Consider the following 21,869-nt stretch of genomic DNA (forward strand, 5'->3'; position numbering starts at 1 on the left):
GGGAGCCTACATGTGAAATTTGATCAAGGTTGGATCATGGATTTATCATTTAATCAGGAATTGGAAAAGTTACTTAATTTGGAAATGGTTGACTTTCCATTTAGGGCAAGTGTTCATGATTATTGCACCCACTTTAAGCCCATTTCCATCAAGATAAAAGCTCCATTTGAAAATTTCTCCAATTTGAAAGTTGTTCCTCTTGTTCCAAGCTTTCTAGAGATATAAATTTGTCTCCATTTGGATTAAAATTGAGAAAGTTATGCTTAGTCAAAGTGAGACATTTTTTTAGGACACTTAGAAAAATTTCTAAGTCCAAAAATCTTCAAAGTTTGTCAAGACTTCTTGGCCAGTTTTCTTGCACTTCAAGGCATCATTGGAAAATGTTTTCTTCACAACAATTGTACCTTGCCATATCCTCTTTCACATCCTTTTGGAATAATCTCATTTGGATCCATGGTTTGAAAGGTATATTCATTTAAAGTTGGCATCATGACTTGATTTTCTAGGCAGCATTTAGGCCAAACTAGCCCAACCATTTTGCAGCTGTGGTGACATGACTTTGAGGCCATTTTTCACCTTCTTCCATTCATCATTTCAACTTATGCTCAACATGAAAGATGCTAAGCTCCATGAGACCTTTCTACTGTTTGCATTGTCTCACCAATTGGTAGCTTGATCATCAAGTTACATGGCCATAAAGTCACCACCTTGGAATGTTTTCTTGCTTGCCAAACCATGCTGCACAAACCAGTCACGTTTTTGTTACCACATTTGGCCATGCATTGGATATTCATTCACTTAAGTTTGACCCAAAATAACACAAACCTCATTAGTCCATGCCTAATACACCTCACTTCACATTTTCATTCTCATGGACATTATTTATTTCAAGGCCCATTAGAACATTTAATCCACCACATTTAAAAGCTACAAACCCTAAACCTAAAAGGCATTTGGTGAATTTTCGAGCAAGGCAAGGCAGGAGCATTAGAAATCTGTTTTCATCAAGCTTCCACTAGGTAACCCTCTTGCTTCTCTTCCATGGCCATGTGTTGATATACCTATGCTTATTATTGTTCACCATGCTATTTTTATGCTTGCTTACCATGCTCATCATCATTACCATGCCAATCATATGCTTGTGTTATTGATATTTATTTGTGCTGTTGAGTTTTTTCCTTTGCCCGTGCCCATGTTGTCACCTTGTTGACAACATTGCTCCATGATTAAGCCATCATTTAACCTAAAACAAGTCACCATGTTAATCTACACATTTCGTACTTGATATTTGGTTTTTATTTCATGTCATTTGGTGCATTATAGTGTTTGTATTCTTGATTGGAAGATTGGAAAAAGTCACTGCATTTTCACGTGGCTGCATGGTTATGGCATTAGGGTTTTGGTTTGTGGAAGAATATGAATACTTGTCACCTTATGAGCCCTTAGATCTAGCGCGCGCGTTCTAATCCTGGTCGTGCAAGCTGTTTTGTCTTTTAGTCACTTATACAACTTGACCAATTGATACAGTGTTTACATGTTTTTTAAAATAAAAAATGTTATTTGGTTGTGTCACGCGCTAATTTAATTTGATTCGCTTGAACCTTGGGCCTTCCTCTGTCTGCTTTCCACACCCCCGCGTTCAAGGCCCATCAGTCCTTCCATTTTCATTTTCTTTTTTAACTCTTATTTTTATTCTATTTTGATTTTAACTAATAAAAAATATTTTCTTTATTCCTAAAAATACCCAAAAATATTTTCCATATTTCTTAATGTCTAATTTAATTTTATTTAATTTTTATTTTCGTATTTATTTGATGTTAATATTTTATTTTAATTTATTCTAAATGGTCCATTTTAACACACTTTTTTTTCTTGATTTTATTTTTATGACTTAGAATTATTTTTAGCTTTTGATTTTTAGGATGAAGGTTGACCACTGTCTCATGGTCAACCTGACCTTTTTTTGGAATTTTATTTCCCATTTTCTATTTATTTGGTAATTATTTTGGTTGGTTGACTTTTGGTTTGACCTTTATCTTGTTTCAATTAATTTATGCATTAATTTTCATTATTTTTGAAATCATTTTGGGGGATGATGATGTCCTGACCCCACCTTACTTAGTTTAATTTTTCATAATTTTACTGATTAATTTGCTATTTATTTCATATTTTTTAAGTTGACTTGAATTTTCAGTTGACTTCTTTATGATCGATGTTTGACTTAGGGATTGCTTATGGCAATTGAAGAGATCTTTTGATCCTCCCTTGTTCATCTCATATGCCATGTATTAGAGGCCTTTCATCTTGAATTTATTTGATCCTTACCTCATTTCCTGATTTAATTATTCAGTGGACCCTTTTGTGCATTTCTTTTCATCTGTCTGATTCATCTATCATCTTTTATACTTGTTTCTTTCATCCATGCTTATTATGTCTTGATTGTTTAACATGTTCATACCTCCCATGCATTGTTTAATGCTACATTATTTGATTCTTTGATTTGATTGTATACCTGTTTACTTATCTGATTTTATTAATAACTATTGCCTACTTGTATGATGTATGAGGCATATATTCTTATTGTTTGACTGCCATGAACAATCCCCATTCATAACAAATGTACCCCTCTCCCATGAAGTGTATAATATTTATTCTTTCATTCTTTATCCATCTGTTAATACAAGAATTAAAACGAACATTCGATAATCATATCAAAACAAGATCAAAAGCTCGATCCAACGTCGAGTAATCATTTTCAAAACTTAACAGAACCAACACGTATTCATCCATCCTTTTGTAAGTCGATTGCTTCATGCATCGCCATTTCTCTTGTAAGTCGATTGCTTCATGCATCGCCATCTACCTGTAAGTCGATTGCTTCAGGCATCGCCATCTACCCTTATCCGTGGCTCCTCTCCTTGCTCCATCCGTCGATTCTTGTTCCGTTTAGGTAGCACCCATTAGGTAGAACCCTTTGTATGATAACATAGGTAGAGTTCCCTTATTCTTCGCATGCTAACATTAGATAAATGTTCCCCTTGTAAATCCTAACACATGGGTCCACATTACATGACAACTCTAGGACAGAGCTTCCCCACTTTTAGACCTTCCGTGCGTCTCCGATCTTGTGGCATGTCAATCCGTTCTGTTGCAAAGAGGTAACTGCCTTAGAGTCGATTCAGCGAGCTGCGACACCTACTGCTAGGACGTTGAACACATCATCCACTCTCCTTTGACACAGCTGGTGTCCTCTTTTGTAAGTCCATGTTCAGATGGAAATCCTTAACCCCTAGTTAGCCGAACTACGACAACTCTGATTCTCATGTTCAGATGAGATACGTAGGCACGAGACGCGATGTCTTGCCGAGTTTTTGACTGACGACTAACAACTAATCTTTGCTTGCTTTCGCCCTTGCTGCGATTCTTTTCTCTCGCCCTCGTTGCGATCGAGACCTTCCCTTTCTCTTGCCCTAGTTGCAATCGAGACCTTTGTTCCCGTAGTTAGCCGAACTACGACAACTCTGATTCTCATGTTCAGATGAGATACGTAGGCACAAGATGCGATGTCTTGCCGAGTTTGACTGACAACTAACAACTAATCCTCGTTTGCTTTCGCCCTTGCTGCAATTCTTTTCTCTCGCCCTCGTTGCGATCGATACTTTCCCGTTCTCTTGCCCTAGTTGCAATCGAGACCCTTGTTCCTGTAGTTAGTTGAACTACGTTTTACTCTGATTCTCATTCCAGATGAGATACGTAGGCATAAGACGCGATGTCTTATCGAGCACACTTCTCTTTCACCCATAGGTAGCCGAGCTACGAAGACTCTGATTCTCATGTTCAGATGAGATACGTAGGAAGTGGATGTGATATCCTTGCGAGTCATTTTCTTTTAACCTTCTTTTAGCAGATAATACATTAGATATACCCACACCCTTTAGACTAGAACAACAAGAGTGGATCCCGTAGAGTACTACGGATGCGTAGGGGTGCTAATACCTTCCGTTCGCATAATCGACTCCCGAACCCAAGATTTGGTTGCGAGACCTTGTCTTTTCCTTCTCTTCAGGTTTTCTTTGATCATTTCCTTTCCCTCCTTTGGGATAAATAACGAACGGTGGCGACTCTTCTATTTCTTTTTCCTTCGCCGGTTGTTTTTTCGCACCAGTTGCGACAACATGTTTATTAGGTCTTTATTACCATTTTGCTTGTGTTACGCTCTCTTTTAGGTTGTTTTCAGATATTTAGCTCTTTCGGGACCTTTTTAGAAGAAACGAAGCAAAAAGACCAAAAATTAGGGTTTTTCGACAAATATTGTACACATGGAGTTATGCATGGCGGCCGCTATAGGAGAAGCCATGACACATCAACCCTCAACCAGGAGGTAACCGCCACGATCCCATGAACTTTCCCATTCACACACATGGCGGGCGCCATGAAGGGGTGGCGGGCGCCACCTTTGCATTTCACGTTCCCACTAAGGAGAAGTTGAAGGGTATCATGGTCATTGCAAGCTGCTGAATTCCTCTATAAATAGGTCGTTCTAGTTCATTTCCAAATAATCTAACTTAGTTTACAACACTAAGACTATATTATCATTTGTAAAAGCGGTAATCCGTCACATCGAGGGGTTATCGCACCGTAGTGTAATTAAGTTGGAGCACTTTGATTTTGCTGTCGTCTTTATCTTCAAAGTCAAAGGTTTATTTTCCTTGTACCAGATTTAAAGCCTCCGTTTGGAGTAGGTTCTAATTTAATCGCTTTTACTTATTTTACTTGTCATGCTTTACTTTATTTAATTTTTTGCTATGCTTTACTTTATTTAATTTCTTGACATGCTTTACTTTATTTAATTCCTGTCATTGTCTTTACTTTATTTAAATTTCTCACCATTATCTTTATTGCTCGTTTTAATTATTTTACACGCTTTACTTGTTCTTTACGCCTTACATTCTAAAACAACTTTTCATCATGATCAATATCGTTGTGTTTTGTTTGTATTACCATGTCTGGCTAAATCTTTCAAAGGTTAGAATGTAAGGATCACGGTTAAAGAGATGTTTCACATATTGGATTTGTAGAAATGCTTTAAAGACTGTTTTGATTTTTAATTCAAGTTTTCTGAAACAAACTTGGTTAGTTTTAACTACTCAAGGAGTGCGAAAGCACCCTGGCTTAGTTAACTAGGAATTTTTATCACTTTAAGGAAAAACAATTTTTGAAACTGTTTTCGGACGCGTTGATAGATTTAAAATCAGGAAACTCCTTGGGTAAACTTTCCAAATCAAAATCACTTTTCAACTAAGTTTACGAGTCTTATTTCTTAAAAATAAGTTTACTACTTTAGCGTTCTGCGCACCTTTTATAAGTGATAATAAAAGGCCTTAATTTAAGGTAAACTCGGTTCTGAATACGCGAAAGTGACAGTTCCTATTAAATGGATTCTTTTCAAGATTAGAAAATATTGCCCCATAAGTAATTCTATTTAGACAATCGAAACATCGTTTAAATGATGTGAAATACATTCAAACCTGTCTTTATCTGCACTATATTTATTATTTCCTTTATTTACTGTTATTTTGCGACATCAATATCTCTTTTGTATCGCCTTAGATAAACACCGTAACAATAGTGATAGATAGATTGACGATTTGGTCTCTGTGGGATCGATATTCTTTTATATTACTCTGACGCGATTCGTGCACTTGCGAATAGAGCCATCACAAGGCTTCTTCAACCTTCAGAGGATCAGAGTCCACTTGCATCTTTGGCCTTTCTCCAAATTGAAGTCTTCCTTCTTTCAATGCTTTTTGCACCAAGCCCCTGAAAAGAACACATTGATAAGTTTTATGACCAAGAAAGTTATGAAACTTACAAAATCCCCTTTTATTTTTCTTCTATAGAGGGGGATCCTTTAAACCCTGAGGATTAATGATTTGACCATCTTTAACCAATAAATCAAATATCTCATCGCACTTAGATACATGAAACATGTAAGTCTTTGCAACGTACTTATCTATTTTTTCTGCTTCGATGGGATTTTTCCCATTCGTTGATTTTAAAACCTTACACGTGTAAGGAGGTCCAGGATTGAGTTCATCCATGTTGACCTCACTTTCATCGACGAACTCTTCATCCTCAAAAGAGTATTCCTCGACTACGATATACGACACTTTCTCTTTCTTATGGTATCGACAAATTTTGATCTTTTAAGCTTTTAGGCGTTCGATGTGTCGAACTCTATCAACTAATTGCGCCATATCCCTCAGATATTGGGTATCCAACTTTTTCCTGATAGAATAATCTAAACCGCTTGCGACTATCTCGACTAACTTGTGCTCAGGGATTTGAGTAAAACATCTAGCCTTCAATATTCTAAACGTGTTTAGGTATTTATCAATTGACTCAATGGTCTTTCGTTTGACGCAGGCTAGTTTTTCAGACTTATTTTCGATTGTCCCATGTAAAACTGTTCATGGAACAATCTCTCCAACTACGTCCATGTTTGGACGAATTGTGGAGGTAGCATCGTAAACCATGTGAATGCATTTTTTGTGAGAGAACTTGTAAAGTATTTCAACTTCAAATCCTCATTATTTGCTATGTCGCAAACTTTAGTTTGATATCTGGCAACATGTTCGACGATAGATTCTTCGGTATCTCCGGCGAACTTGGTGAATTTTGGAACCTTCCACCCCCTAGGCAATTCTATTTGTAAAAGAAAATCTGGTAGAGGCGAAGAGTATGTCAACCTTTGTAGGCCTGAGTTTATTCCATTTCGCGCTATGATCCGCTCGACAATAGCCTCTAGGTTTTGCTCCCAAGTCGTTGTCTATTGTCGAATCTTCCTGACCACATGGTCAGGATCCTGGTTCCTATTAACTAAAACAACGGGAGACCTTTGAGCCACCCAAGGAATTTGTTTGACTTGCTGATATTCTTGTTCGACCATTTCGTCTGCCATCTCCTCTTACCGGACCGGGGTTTCTGGCCGAGGCAAAGATGGGGGATTCTGACGAACTTGCGCTCTATGAGCCCCTAGGAAATCCCTTATTCGGGTCATTTGAGTTGCCAGTTGTTGGTAACTCTGGGTCGAATCTTGGATTAAAGGTCTCAATATGGTGCCCATTTGCTGAGTCAGCATGTAGACCATTTCATGATTACTTTCATACATCTGTTGTCTCATGACTATGACAGAACTTGATGTGAAAGTTGGGACTGGCTGAGATGACAATCCAAAACCCGGGGGTCGACCAAATTGGTTTTCCAATGGTCCTAACCCCTGGTACTGTGGGAATGGTGATGATGATATTTCGCCGAATGTCGAACCGATATTATGCATACTTTCCATAAAATCAGTTGGCATTCCCAACGTTCTATGCATGGGGACTGTAAAACTGAGCATATATTTCTCAGAAGTTCCCATCATCGTCGGCGTCAGCGTTTGAGGCTGACGCGGTGTTAGAATTAGCCCACTATATGCAGTCGAAACCGTAGATATAGCGCCGAAACCAACATTGGTTGTTTGTGACACGACTGTATCTCCCCCTGAAGATGTTTCTTCGTGTCGTCGTGGTGACACCATCTTGTCACTACGTAGTTGCATATACTGAACACAACGGGTCCCACCAGGTGTGCTAATTTATTGGCGCAACAATCTCTAGCCTTCATATCGAGGTTTACTTGCAGGACCGACTACAAAGTCCTAGACTGATATGTGCTAAGTATATGGTGGTTTTGTTGGTAAAGTGTTTGAAATACTAGAACAATAAGTGAAATTTTTGCAAAATAGAAATGCAGTAAAAGTAAGAAAGGATAAAAGACAAGATAAAGATGTAAATTAACAAAGCAAATGAAAACAAATTGACAAGTTAAATGGTTTGAAAATAAAGGTGGAAGCAAAAGTACATTTTTGCAGGAAGTTAACTTTTTTCTCTCAAACGCTTGATACTTCAAGTGTTTTCCTATTGCAATGTTACAAATGCCTCCCCTCGAAATGAAAATTACATCTACTTAAATAGTAATAAGAAATAACTGTTAGGAGGTTATGATCCACTCACGATGCGCCATGTGTCGGAGCCTGTCACCCACGTTGCTGGTAACTTCCCACTTTCTGCTTTCCACGATCAGTTCCCGTTATGGTAAGTTTTCCTTCAACTTCGATAGACTCATCTCCTTCATCGACCCAACCCTCTTGGTTTCCCCCTTCGTCGATTCCATTTTCGACCTCTTATTGGTCGACCTGGCTTCGTGCTATCAAGGTCAAAATTTACCAGCTAACAGTATGTGAGGATATATTTGTGTAGTATGTCGCTTATTCATCTTGCATTTTCAATTTTGACTATGTACTTATGCATTTAAAATCTTGTTAAGTGAAAATTTGATTATGTGCATGTTGACATAATTTTGGTATGTTTATATATTATTTGTTCTTATTCCATGTAGTTATGTGTGTTACAATCAGTGTTTTTTGCTACTGAATCATTTCATGTCATTGATATGCATTTCTTGCAGTTGACATGTCTAATAACGTATTTCATCTATGATGTAATCTTCTAATTCTCTGTATATCTTTATTTAGCGATTGGTTAAATTTATTTGCTCTGGATTGTTTTTTTTATTTGTTGGATTTATGAGCTTAAAATTTATTGATATCTATATCTTTTTGATCTTGTTATATATATATATATATATATATATATATATATATATATATATATATATATATATATATATATATATATATATATATATATATATATATATATATATATATATATATATATATATATATATATATATATATATATATATATATATATATATATATATATATATATATATATATATATATATATATATATCAATAAGTGAGAGAGAGAGAGAGAGAGAGAGAGAGAGAGTAATGAGTCTAATGTGTCGATTTATGCCATTTTATACAATTATGGTATAATTTTTTAGGGGAGCACAAAGAAAAACCCTGATCACATTTTACTTAATGCTCAATTAGACTCAATTCTAATGCAAGTTTTTTCAAGTTGCCAAACATCGAATATGGGTAGAGTGAAGTTGTTCTGCCCCTCTGAAGTTTTGGTTTTGTTGCTTGTTCTATTTATTATCGTTTATCATTTATTGTTTTTAATAATTGAATCTCCTCAAAGTTAGGTTTTCATGCATTCGAACAAACCCTTAGGTAAAAATCGATGCAATGTGGTTTAAGTCAGATTAGTCGAATATTTGGGTAAAGAAATGCATGAGTGCTTGATTCCTATCATACTAGCTTTAGATTCAATCAAACATTTCATTTTTATTAAAATACCAACCTTTTGAAGTGTGATTTGAATTAAGGTTATGTATGATTCGAATCGATAAATGAAATCGAAAATCAGGTTTTGCCACCGCAACGTGATTCAAATTATAAGTTTCTCTGATTTGAATCAGAAGAAAGCTTGATTCAAGTCACACTATAATCTGATTCAAATCAATAATTCATTTAAAGTTTGAGTTTTTATCATGTCAATCATGATTGAAATCATAAGATTCCTTAATTCGAATCACTGTCTCAAACCAATGGTTCGAATCAAATCGGAAAATTTTGAGACTTAAGTTCTTGATTCAAATTATTTGTTCATTCGACTCAAAACATACCCACTGCACTTGACTGGAACAAAAGGGTGATTTTACTCATTTAATGCTCAATCTCAAGCACATATATAAATCTCTCTCTCTCTCTCTCTCTCTCTCTCTCTCTCAAGATATGATTATAACGTCATAACTTTGAAAGTTATTCAAAACTTAACGTTAGCTTTCAAAGTACAACTTTTTACAAATTTCAATTGCATATGAATTTTTCTTCTACCTATAGCAATATTACCATGAATTGTTTGCTTCTCAATTCTTAGAGAGTGTGAGATCTAACATATAGGAGGTTCATTATTAATGTTTGTGAAGCTTTTGAGTTGCATTTGAGGACTCGTATTGTGTGGTGTTACTGGGATTAACAATCCAACAAATGCAAAAAGAAATGATTTCTTCTCCATTGAAGACTTCGGTAGAAATGAGTAAAGGTTGATGTAGAACGAAGTTAGGAGTTTATGTTCCTTCCGATAGGATAAGAAATCGGACAAGTAACCAATATTATATGATAAATTTAATTCAAGTTGTGTTAGTTGGAGTTAGTTAGGATCAATTTGCACAACTAATTGAGTTGGTTAGAGGTAGATATTGTTTTTATTTTGTTAAGTGAGTCAGTTTCTTGTTGAATAATTAATAACTACCTAGTGTATATATAACTCATATATTGATCGATGTAAATAACAACATTTCAATTCTTTCATATACTCTATTTCAGTTACTCTCTTATTTTCCTCTCCCTTGTTCTCAACTGTCATCTCAAACAAATCGGAACCTAGAGCTTTGTTGGTCCTAGGAAACTCAAGTGATTTTAAGAGATATCAATCATGGTGGGTCATGGAAACTTTGCACCACACCCAATTATTCTTGATGACAAGAATATGGGACAAACGGGTGACTTAAATGCAGGTCGTTTTTGGTGCACAAGATGTTTGTGATATGGTGGAAACAGGTGTTGAAGTTGTACCCAAAGATGTAAGTGCCTCACAAAGGAAAGCACACAAGCAAGATAAGAAAATGTATTACAATGATATATTCCTCATTCATCAAAGTGTTGATTCAATACTATATTCCTAAGGCATCATGAGACAAGCTTGAAAGATACTTTGGTTGTGATTCCAAAGTCAAGAAAGTCAAGTTATAGAAATTGAGAAGGCTACTTGAGTTGTTGTAGATGAAAAATGATAAAAAGATAGGTGAATACAACTTAAGACTATTGACCTTAACAAATCAGATGAAGAGATGTGGTGAATCTATCAGTGAGGTGAAGATCATTGAGAAAATATCGAGAACATTCCATCCTTTATTTTATTAAATAGTGGTGACTAACGAAGAGACAAATGACTTGGATAAAATTAAAATTGAAGATTTGCAAAGCACTCTTGAAGCTCATGAAATGAAGGTAGCTGAAAGAGAAACTGAAAAACAAGATGAACAAGCACTCTTGAAAAACTTCAAGAAACTAGAGACAAACAAGGAAAAATGGAAGAAGAACAAGGGGGACATTGCATACAAAGAAAGACAAAATGGTGATGACAAGCCCGAAACATCAAACAAAAATGGTGGAGGGTCTGGCACAAACCAAAATAGGAAGAATATATTTGACAAAAGAAAGGTACAATGCTACAATTGTGAGAAGATGGGTCACTATGCAGGTGAGTGTTTACTAGGTAAAAGAAAAAAGCCCAAGAATGGTGAATAAGATGCCAATATAGCTCAATAAAATTATGGCTAAGACTCATACCCAATTATTCTTATGACTACAACTGATATTGAGGTTTCAAACTCCCAAGTTTGGTATCTTGACACTAGTTTTAACAATCATATGACTAAAAGGAAGGAATGGTTGATTGATTTCGATGCAATAAAGAAGACCAACATCAAATTGGTTGAAAACAAATCCATTTTGGAAGAAGGAACGAAACATGTAGTTATACAAAAGAATGATGTGAAAGCAACATTGATCAAGAATGTATTACTCGTGCCACATATGCACTTAAGTTTATTAAGAATAGGGGAACTAGAGTAAACGGGGTTTTCAATGCTCATATAGAATGATTTCCTTAAGCTTTTTTATCATGAAAAATAAGACTAATCCTACAACCTTGCCTGTTAAGAAACACAACTTTCAAGGTATGCCTCCAAAATTAAGAACTGAGGTGTCTTGTTGCAGCATCACATGAACAAGAAGTTGAGTTATGTCATAAGAGGTATGGCATTTGAACTACAAAAACTTAAGTCTATTGAATTAAAAAGGGATGGTGATTGGAGTCCATAAGGCACAAGTACTTGAAATCTCATGCACAATATGCTTAGTAGGAAAGTAACATGGATTAGCTTTCAAGTTTAGTATGCCTATGAGAGCCAAAGAGGGATTAAGTGAAGTTCACTCAGACATTTGTGAACCAGTACAAGTACCTAGTTATGGTAAAGACAAGTACTTCATCACCTTTGTGGATAAACTCTCAAGTATTTTTTATAGTTTTTCCTAATCAAAGCCAAAAGTGAAGTCTTGCAGGTCTTTAAAAATTCAAGGTAATGACAGAAAGGCAAAAATGACAAACTGGTGAAGATTTTAAGAAAAAATGGTAGATGAGAATACACCTAAAATGATTTTGATTATTTTTGTACAAGATAAGTCAATATCCATGAAGTCAAAACTCTCTTAAAATTCAGAATTCTGACATAAGCCACACAATCCTAAGTTCTTTAAATATAAGACAAGTTTGGTTGTCTTTTCTTTAATATTGCATAAGGAGAGATCTTACTTTTTGACTTGGGAACTCGATTCAGGGTATAAAAAACTATCAATAAAATTTTCCCCACCGGGGAGATACAACACCAAAATTCAACATAATAACAACAACTACTTCATTAAGAGTTATATTCTTTCGATTTGCTTTACCATTCATTTCAGGAGAATATGGGATAGTCGTTTCATGTACAATTCAATGTTGTTTATAAAATTCATTAAATAAACTGAAATCATATTCAGTTCCCCTATTACTACAAGTCTCTTAATCTTGTTACTAAATTGAATTTCAATTTCATTCACAAAATTTTTAAACATAGTAATTTCACAAAAATATCATTCTTAGTGATTGTGGACAAATCTACCCCAATAGACTGACTATATCCTGTATTTTTCAGAAGAAAACCAGAAATCAGATTCTTTATAATATCTGAAGTATGCATGACATCCTTCAAGATTAAAGTCTTCTCAGAGGTGAAGTCTGCTCCACTTCTCTAATACCGACAACACTAGTGGTGTGTGCAACTCCAAATGACACTTTCATATTCATGTATGTTTTGAACATTGTACGATCATAACATACATGATGAGATGAGCCAATGTCTAACCACTAACTATCAGATTCACCAAACATAATGGTTTCGGTGATCAAAGCAATAAATTGCTCATCAGTCAGGTTAACATGTGCATTGGGGGCAACACGAGGTTTAAAATCGATCTTACATTTCTTATGACATAGTTTTCCACAATTTAACTAAGAGAAAACATCAGTGTCATTTCTTTATGGTTCTGGTTGTTTCCTATCAACTGGAGTAATTGGGGCCCTTGAAGGATTCTCATTCTGAATTCGATTCACAATATTGTGATTCTGATTCTTTAATCATTTGCCAAATGACTTTAGAACTACACCAAATTTCTTTTTGTTGTTTGAAACAACCAAGACCCTTCTTTTTGATATTGTCTCTAAGATTCTTCTTCAACTCAAAGGCGAATAATCAGACTCTCAAATAAAAATTCTTTTGTCTTATAGTGAAGCAATTTTTTTTAAAAACTCTCAAAAACTAGGGGACAATTTGTCAATAATAAAAGCAATTTAAAATTATTCATCTAAGCACATACCTTTCGTGATGATTTTATAACCAATCTTTTAAAGTTTGTAACATTGAGCCTCCACAGACCTTTCATTTATATCATCTGATACTTTAAGTAGCGACTTACATTATACTTCTTTGTTCCAGCTTCCTCAATATCATTTTTCCTTTGCAGAACTTCCCATACCTGTTTAGCAGTCTCACAGTTACTATAATAATCAGACAGATCGTCAACAAGACCGTTCAGAATGTGGTTTTTGCAAAGATAATCATTATATTTCAAGATGGATATTTCTTTTATGAGCTGTAAATCACCTGCTTTAGCTTTTACAACAGAGTCTAATTCAGACGAGTTAACAGTTTTGTCTGAATTCATAGTTTTGTTATCATTAGTTTGTTCGGTTGATCTAGAAGGAACAACATGAATATCCTCAGTCAAAACGTGGGCAACCTTTTTTAAGGTTAAGAAATTTTGTATCTTAACTTGTCAATAGTTGAAGTGAGAACCCTCAAACTTAAATGGTTTGTCAGAGACATCGACCACAAAATTACCAATAACTTCTTTGGTAGCCACAATAGTTTTTCGAACGTCTTAAAATTATTGTTTTTGGATTTTGAAAATAGCCACAGAAGAAGTTATCAGGATGAGTCGCAGAATAATACGCTCTCTTTAAGAGTTTCGCGGCACTGCCCAAAAATATGAAAAATAGTCTAACTACCACGCTGTCTCGAGGATAAAACAACTCAATTCTATACTGTACGATTACTACTTGCACGGTAGATAATCGGTTTAGAAATACACCTTATAATGGTTCAAAACTATTCAAATATGATATAAGTATCACTCGCAGTATCTAGTATATATCTCAGTTGTAATAATTTCTCAAATTCAAATAATTTTTAAAAGAGAATTCAATAGTGGTCATTTAACCTCTCAAAATAACTTCTCAATTAAGGAGAAATTCAATTAGTTCTCAAAAAAGAATTCAAAAATTAATATTTTATAATTTCTCAACTTAAATGAAAAGAAAATAATAATTCTCTAAAGAAAATTTAAGAAAATAGTTGAAAATTTTAACGAATATAAAAAAGGAAGAGAAATTGACATCTCGACAATTAAAAAACGCAGAATTACAAGAGTGAGAAAAAAAATTTAACATAAATTTATAATGTATTTTAGAATAAAACATGTGATTTTCTTACATAGCGAAGTAAAGTAAACTAAACTAGCCAAAAAATATTATCTACCATATGAGATTTGGAGAATTGTTTACAATAATGAACAATCTTTTGCAAGTGAGTAAAGAAGTAAACTATGGAATACATAATACCACTTGGTAAAATTAACATTTGACATATATACCATCAATAGTTATAACATTTAATAATCTGTTACAAATCAACGTATAATATATAATAAATATCACAAGTTTAATTTTGAATCAAATGAAAATACAAGCTTAATTCATAGGACATAAATAAAAACCAACAATTGCCAATCCAAAATATGTGATCACATCACTTGAATGCATACTTGAAGATACCAGGAAAATGGATATTCATGAAGTAATCATCCCAATCAATAATCTTAGGATCAAAGTAAAACATATTCGTTTCTACACCTCCTTCTTTTGCAGCCAATATCAACTTTTCTGTATTCATATCATCAAATCTGTGTGCAAAAAACAAACACTCTTTGTTAATTATGTCACAAATGTTAGCAGTATCATATTTTGATTTAGGTTCTAATTATAAATGAACTTACATGCCATTAAAGAACAAGTAAGGAAGATAAAGATCAACCAATCGCATAACAGTAGTGATTTTCCTGTTAAGTTCATGATATATTCCATGAAAATATTGGCATAGAATTGAATTTGCCAACTCTAGTCCCTGATAAATACAAATTTTGTTAGCCGATGTCAACGTATCAGTGTCAATGTCGTGTCTGATGATATGAAGTAGTATCAGTGTCCGTGTCGTAATGTCGTGTCTGGTGATATGAAGTAGTTAAGTACCTTTAAAGGAAGCAAGTAACGTATGAACATGTATCTCTTGAAGCTAGCAATGCTGCTAAACATAGTGATTTTGCCAACCCTAACAGCTTTTCCTTCCTTGTTTATCCACGGTTTTGCCGTGAAATATCGATAATTAAACTCTCTGAAACTCCGGTATGTAATTGGATTTCTAACGGAGGAACCTACATGGTATATGATAGGATCATCACTAGGTTGATTTGCATGAGCCACCATAGCTACTAGCATTGCATTCACCACCATGTCTGCAGGTATCTGCTCAAAAAACCAACATCAATATTAATGTATGAATTTATCAAACCAAACGAAAAATAATAAAGATTCCGCGACTCACCACGTCGAAAACTGCGTCGAGATCTGCCATGAAGCTTGTTAATTTTCCTTTACCATAGGCAGCAACTATGCTATCTATGGTTCTGTAGAAAAACTCTCAATATTAGATAAGTTTATAATAGATTAATATTGAATTATTGAATTTATTTTTTTAGAATATGGTTTATTTTGGTGATTATTTTTACCTTAAGCCTTCAACCCAACCAGGGAAAGGTTCTCTATAAGTGCTAGTAACAATGGTGGGACGAACAATAACAACAGACATGTTTTCTTTGTAGGTTCCAACAAGCATTTCTCCCATTGCTTTTGTGAACACATATGTGTTTGGCCATCCAAATTCACTTGCTCTGATAAATTCATTAAGATACAAAACAAAACAAAACATATTCAACTTTTTGTATTTTTTAGAATATAAGATCATTTAAAAAGTTATAAAAAAATTAATATTCTACACAACCATACACAATTATTTATCAAGTATTTATTAGGGTCGTCTTCGAAAAACTTATAATAAGTTAATATTTTATGCAATCAGACACCATTATTTATCAGGTATTAATCAGGGCCGTCTTCGAGTGCGTATAAGTACCTTTCAATACCCAAGTCCTTCATGGCAACTTCAATATCATGTTCAGTTGCTCCCTTTGCTTGGAGGTGATTCAGTTTCTCCTCCACCAATTTCTTTTCCATATCAATGTCTAGTCCATGCACTCCATTTAGTGACACTCCAAAGGGATGAGGATCCTCTAATATGAGTCCTCCTCTCTCACCACACACATAAGCTGCAAAGCATAGCAATAAATAACAAGGAAATTCTTTGATATTTTATTCACAAGATACTCACATGGACCTATCCACAATACTCAACATTACGTGAATTTTGTTAGCACTTTTCACACTTTTGTAAACTCAAGAAAAATATAACTAGTCCTAATTAAGTTGTTGCAACAAATGTGACTAAAAAGACACCTTTATATACAAAAGGTTTGATATTTATGCAACTTTGACTTTATTGTAGACACATTTTTTGAGCATATATATATATATACTAACCTGTTGACACGTGTACAAGCACCTTTAGATTAACACATTTTTTGGCAAAGCTCAAAACATGTTTGACTCCTAATGTGTTTATACCCAAAGCAACATCGTACCTGCATTTAATAAAAGTTAATGAAAAATTATTGCAAAATTAATTAACACACACAAAGTTCTAAATTATTGTACCTTTCATCAAATTTAGTTGTTGCAGCTAAGTTAACTATAACATCTGTTTGATTGCAAATTTCCTCTTCCAGAATGGATTTCTTCAAATTCAAGCCTTCTTCAGAAATGTCACCAGGCACAAGAGTTAACTTTTCAGAGACAAAAGAGTTGAAATTTGAACCTTGATTTTCCTTCACCAATTTAAACAAGTCCTTCCCTATAATCTACATATAGAAAATTGAGTTAATTAACAATATCAGTTTCTTCACATTACTAGTTTGATACATTGGATGGTTCAATACCTCATTTCGAAAGCGTTGAGTAGCAGATTCAGAATCCTTAGCTCTAAGAAGAAGATAAAGTTTCTTCACATTTGGTTGAACTCTCAATATCTTCTCCACAAAAACTGCAAGTTCATCATATAATTATAGTAAAAAAAAAAGCATATGGTAAACTCTCAATGCATGTAAAATATATATATAATTAAGCCATGGTTAGAGAGATACTTTTTGCAAGAAATCCAGTGGCACCAGTGACTAAAATTGTTTTTCCCTCAAGAAAGGGCAATATGCTTCCAAATTCCATTTGAAATAAAGAAAGAAAATTTTCAAATTAGAAACTTGTCTTCAAATGGATCAGACTCAATGATGTGGAATTTATACCATATGTCTTTATATAGACACTACGTTTGTACTACAACAGTCTGTCCAAATAAAAACATGCACAAAAGAACTATTATTATATAGTTTTTAGGTGAGAAAGATTGATGTTAGGTGTTGTTTTGGCTTTTTCTTTAAATGATATTTATAGTATAATATAATTGTGTAAAAAAATTGCAAAGAATTTTTTTATAAAAGTTTTAAATAAAAATTTGATTTAAATAATTAATTTTAAAATATTATTTTAAATATTTTATTGCATTTTTTTAGATATCAAAGTTTTAAAAAAATCACTTAATTATGAAAGTATTTAAAATAATTTTTTATAAAAATTAATTTTTAAATATAATTTTTTTGAAAAAATTGAAATTTCGACTATCTTTAATATTCAATAATATATATTTATGTTATAGAATATTATAAATAGTTTTTCAATTAAAAAAACGAATGTAAAAAAATTTATAATATTTTGAAAAACGATTTTATAAAATCTAATTTTACAAAATACAAAAAAAAACATTTTTTTAAATATCATAAATTATTTTAATGATGATAGATACTGCTTATCTAAAATTGAATTATTCCCTTAAATCATTAATTGATTAAGTAATAATTGGTGTTGAATTTATTAGGATAATATTGTTTAATCCTTTACAATTTTGATTAAAAAGATAATATTTGGATTGATTCTCAAACCGGATTAAATGAGTTGAATAATGGTGGTTTAAATCATGAATTAAATTACGTATATTAATATTACGAGTTCTACATTTGATCAGATTTAGTATGAATATAGACCTGAATTTTTATCACTTTTTAATATTGTATGATAAAGTAGATGTAGCATAAGTTATAGTCTTGTTATAATGGCACATGGATTGGTCCAACATTGAAAATGTGAATGCCAAGCTTCTTACATTGTTAGTCATTTACACATGTGACGTATGTCAAAACAATATCGATGATTGAACTGTGCAAAAAACAGTATTCAATGTAAGAGTGCTCTGTTGAGCCTAACATTTTCTGAGTCTATCTACCAAATTTTAATATTGTCTCCAAAATTGTGACGGTTTGGGATTTCAATTCTGTACCAATAGTAATAATACTAAAAAAGTCGGTTCGGTGCCGAATATTTATTTCGATTAATAATACTCTACATTTTTTAATTTAAAATTATCTTATTTGTATTGTATTATTCACATTTATTTATTATTTTAAAATTTAATTGATATTAACTACTTTTGTCAGGAACAGTTTTTAAACATTATAATAATATCTCTTTAATGACATTTTAAAAAAGTGTTATAAAATGTATTTGTTTAGATCCACCTCTATTGCAATTGAAAAAGATGGATTAAAGGTTTAAGTGTTGTATATAAATTATATTTAATCTCAAATCTTAAATAATATTGGAGTATTTTGATCAATCCAAAATAATTGTTTCTAATCGAGGTTAAGGGTTACCATGAAAATTTCAAATTTTTATATAATTGGTGTAAATGTTTCAGTCGATTTCAAGTTGTTGTAATTATTAATTAATGAAAAGAGTATTTAAATATGTGTTCCAATAATAATATGATCTCTTATGTGAGTAAGTGAACATTCAATGTGTAGGAAGAGTTGTAATACTTAGTATGGAGAGTTGCAATAATTTGTGAAAGAGTGAATTCAAATAGTTATAATACTTAGTAAAGAGTTGTAACACTTAGTGAAAAGAGTTGCAATACTCGTGAAAAATTGTGTGTTTTATCAAGTGTTGCAACCTTGTGAAACAACACCATTTAGTCTATAAATAAACTATTTCAAATTCAAAAAAGAAGACATAATTTGAACTCTCATATTCATTGTCAAATTCCGTATTTCTTTCTTCCATAAATTTGAGTTTTTACCTGTCATGTGCAAACTCAAAATAGATTGAATTATCTAGAGTATTCTTGCATGTAGACTCTAACAAAAATTAGAGAGCGCTTGAAATACTATTAGAAAAGTGTTCACATGCATGATTTTAGCCTCAATCAATTTAACTTAGAGTCAATTTCTAACAGTCTAATAATATCTCAAATAATGACAATCGAGACTTTCGTTTCAAGCATCAAAGTGATGAACCAAGACCTTGTGAAGTTAGACTGTTTCGCTGGGACAAACTTTACTCGTTGACAAGATAAGATGATCTTTCTCCTGACTGCCTTGAAGATCTACTATGTCTTGGATCCTCCATTGGCACTGTTTCCACAACCTCAAGACAATAAGTACGAGGAACTCAAGACACAATGCAATAAACAAAAGGAGGATGGCCTTTTATGCAGTGGACACATTATGAACACACTATCTGATCGTCTTTACGATCTCTACACAGACAACAAATCAACAAGGGAAGTATGGAAGACACTCAAATTCAAATTTTGTGTTGAGGAGGAAGGTACTAAAAATATTTTGATTTCATAAGTATTTCGATTTTAAATGTTGGATTCAAAGCCCATACTTGCACAAGTGCACAATTTATAAGTTCTTGTAAATAAACCGAGGGTTGTGAAGATCGATGTTCCCGAAGCTTTCCAAGTTGGTGCAATTATTGCAAAATTTCCATCTTCTTGGAAAAGCTATAGAAAGAATTTGATTCACAATTATGAGGACTTCTCACTAGAGAAAATCTAGAAACATATTCAAATCAAAGAGGAACCAAAAGATAGAGAGAAATTCGAGGTTGTTAGATATTCTAAGGCCAATGCGGTGAGCGCAAAAGGGAAAAAGAAACAAGATGGTAAGAAGAACTATCTTGGTCCTAAGAAGAATCAAAATAAATTCAAGAATTCTGGCGGATCAAAGGGCCCCAAATGCGGCTATTATGTGTGTGACAAACACAATCATTATGCTCAAGATCAAAAGCACAATACGTCCTAAAATGAGGAAAATGTTGTTCAAGCTGATGACAACATGATTTCTACTCTGAGCGAAATTATGGCGATCAAAGGGAAAGTACAATGATGGTGGTATGATACTTATGCTACTGACCATGTTTCCAATGACAAAACAACATTCAAAACTTATTCTGAAGTTACTGACGAAGAAGAGGTTCAAATGGGAAATGAAGGACGTTCGAGACTCGTTGGAATGAGAACCATGGAACTAAAGTATACTTATGGGAAGAAAGTTACTCTTATTAATGTACTTCATGTTCCCGACATGAATAAAAACCTTGTTAGCAGAGATCTTTTGGGAAAATTGGATATTAAATCCGTGTTTGAATTGGGAAAGTTAATATTGACCTGTAATGGTGTATTTGTGGGAAAGAGTAATTTTTCTGAGGGAATGCTTTGTATTATTGACAACATTATTAACAAAGTTTATATTTCTGCTTATATGATTGAATCTGTTTCTTTATAGCATAATAGGTTAGCTCATATTTGTTGGAACAAAATTGGTTTATCCCAAATCCCTTAGGTTTTAATGATAACAAAGTATTTAAAGAACAATTGGGTATACTAATATTTGTTCAAGTGTGAAGGACCATAAACTAAAATTTACATAGAGTCTAAGTATTGGTTCTGACTATGAACATTTAAAGAGAAGCTTGAAGACCAAAATCTGACGGATCTGAAGCTGAAGACCAGACACCGAAGAAGTTAACTTCTAAAGAGATCAGTGTTTGAAGGTCATAGTGACTAGACTCTAAAGAGATCAACTCTGAAGGTCAGAGTAAGAAGAAGTCAGCATCTAGAGACCATAACTTGAAGAAGTCTGCTTCTGATGACCAAAACCTAATCCAGTCAAAGTGTAAGGACCAAGGTGACCCTAATAGGTTACCGTTCACATATGAGCATACTTTGTAACGTGGAGACCTAAGATCTATTTTCTTCATAGAGTTTCCTAGGATACAATTGATAATTCCATTTGTAGCAAAGAGTTTTCAAACTATCCTTCACCTAACCTTACAATTTGGTGAAACATCCCAACATATCTTTTGAAGCTTCTTAAAGGACTCTATTGTGTTGCATCTTCAACAAATATTTTCTTCTCTATTTAAGGATCTAAAAGTATTTTAGAAAATAAGACCAATGAACATTAATTGGCATTCAAAGAGAAGTTACTCCGTCAAAGAAAAATCGCAAGCTGAACTTAAGATTTCTTATTCTTATAAATCTTAGAAATCCCTAAGTCATAA

General features: G+C 33.4%; 1 protein-coding gene across 1 annotated transcript; it reads right to left on the reverse strand.

Annotated features, from left to right (window-relative positions):
* Window positions 1–14,818: 14,818 nt before the first annotated feature.
* LOC127086605 (fatty acyl-CoA reductase 3) lies at window positions 14,819–17,757 on the reverse strand. The gene is made up of 10 exons (XM_051027388.1): window positions 17,555–17,757; window positions 17,351–17,454; window positions 17,070–17,272; window positions 16,896–16,996; window positions 16,432–16,624; window positions 16,028–16,189; window positions 15,844–15,925; window positions 15,492–15,764; window positions 15,239–15,366; window positions 14,819–15,145 (listed from the first exon to the last, which is right to left on the reverse strand). Exons 1-10 carry the CDS (start codon window positions 17,631–17,633, stop codon window positions 14,992–14,994), a joined length of 1,479 nt encoding a protein of 492 aa, XP_050883345.1. The 5' UTR covers window positions 17,634–17,757; the 3' UTR covers window positions 14,819–14,991.
* Between the last annotated feature and the right edge of the window lie 4,112 nt (window positions 17,758–21,869).

This window comes from Lathyrus oleraceus, chromosome 5 (genome assembly GCF_024323335.1).
Source record: "Lathyrus oleraceus cultivar Zhongwan6 chromosome 5, CAAS_Psat_ZW6_1.0, whole genome shotgun sequence".
NCBI classification, from domain to species: domain Eukaryota; kingdom Viridiplantae; phylum Streptophyta; class Magnoliopsida; order Fabales; family Fabaceae; genus Lathyrus; species Lathyrus oleraceus.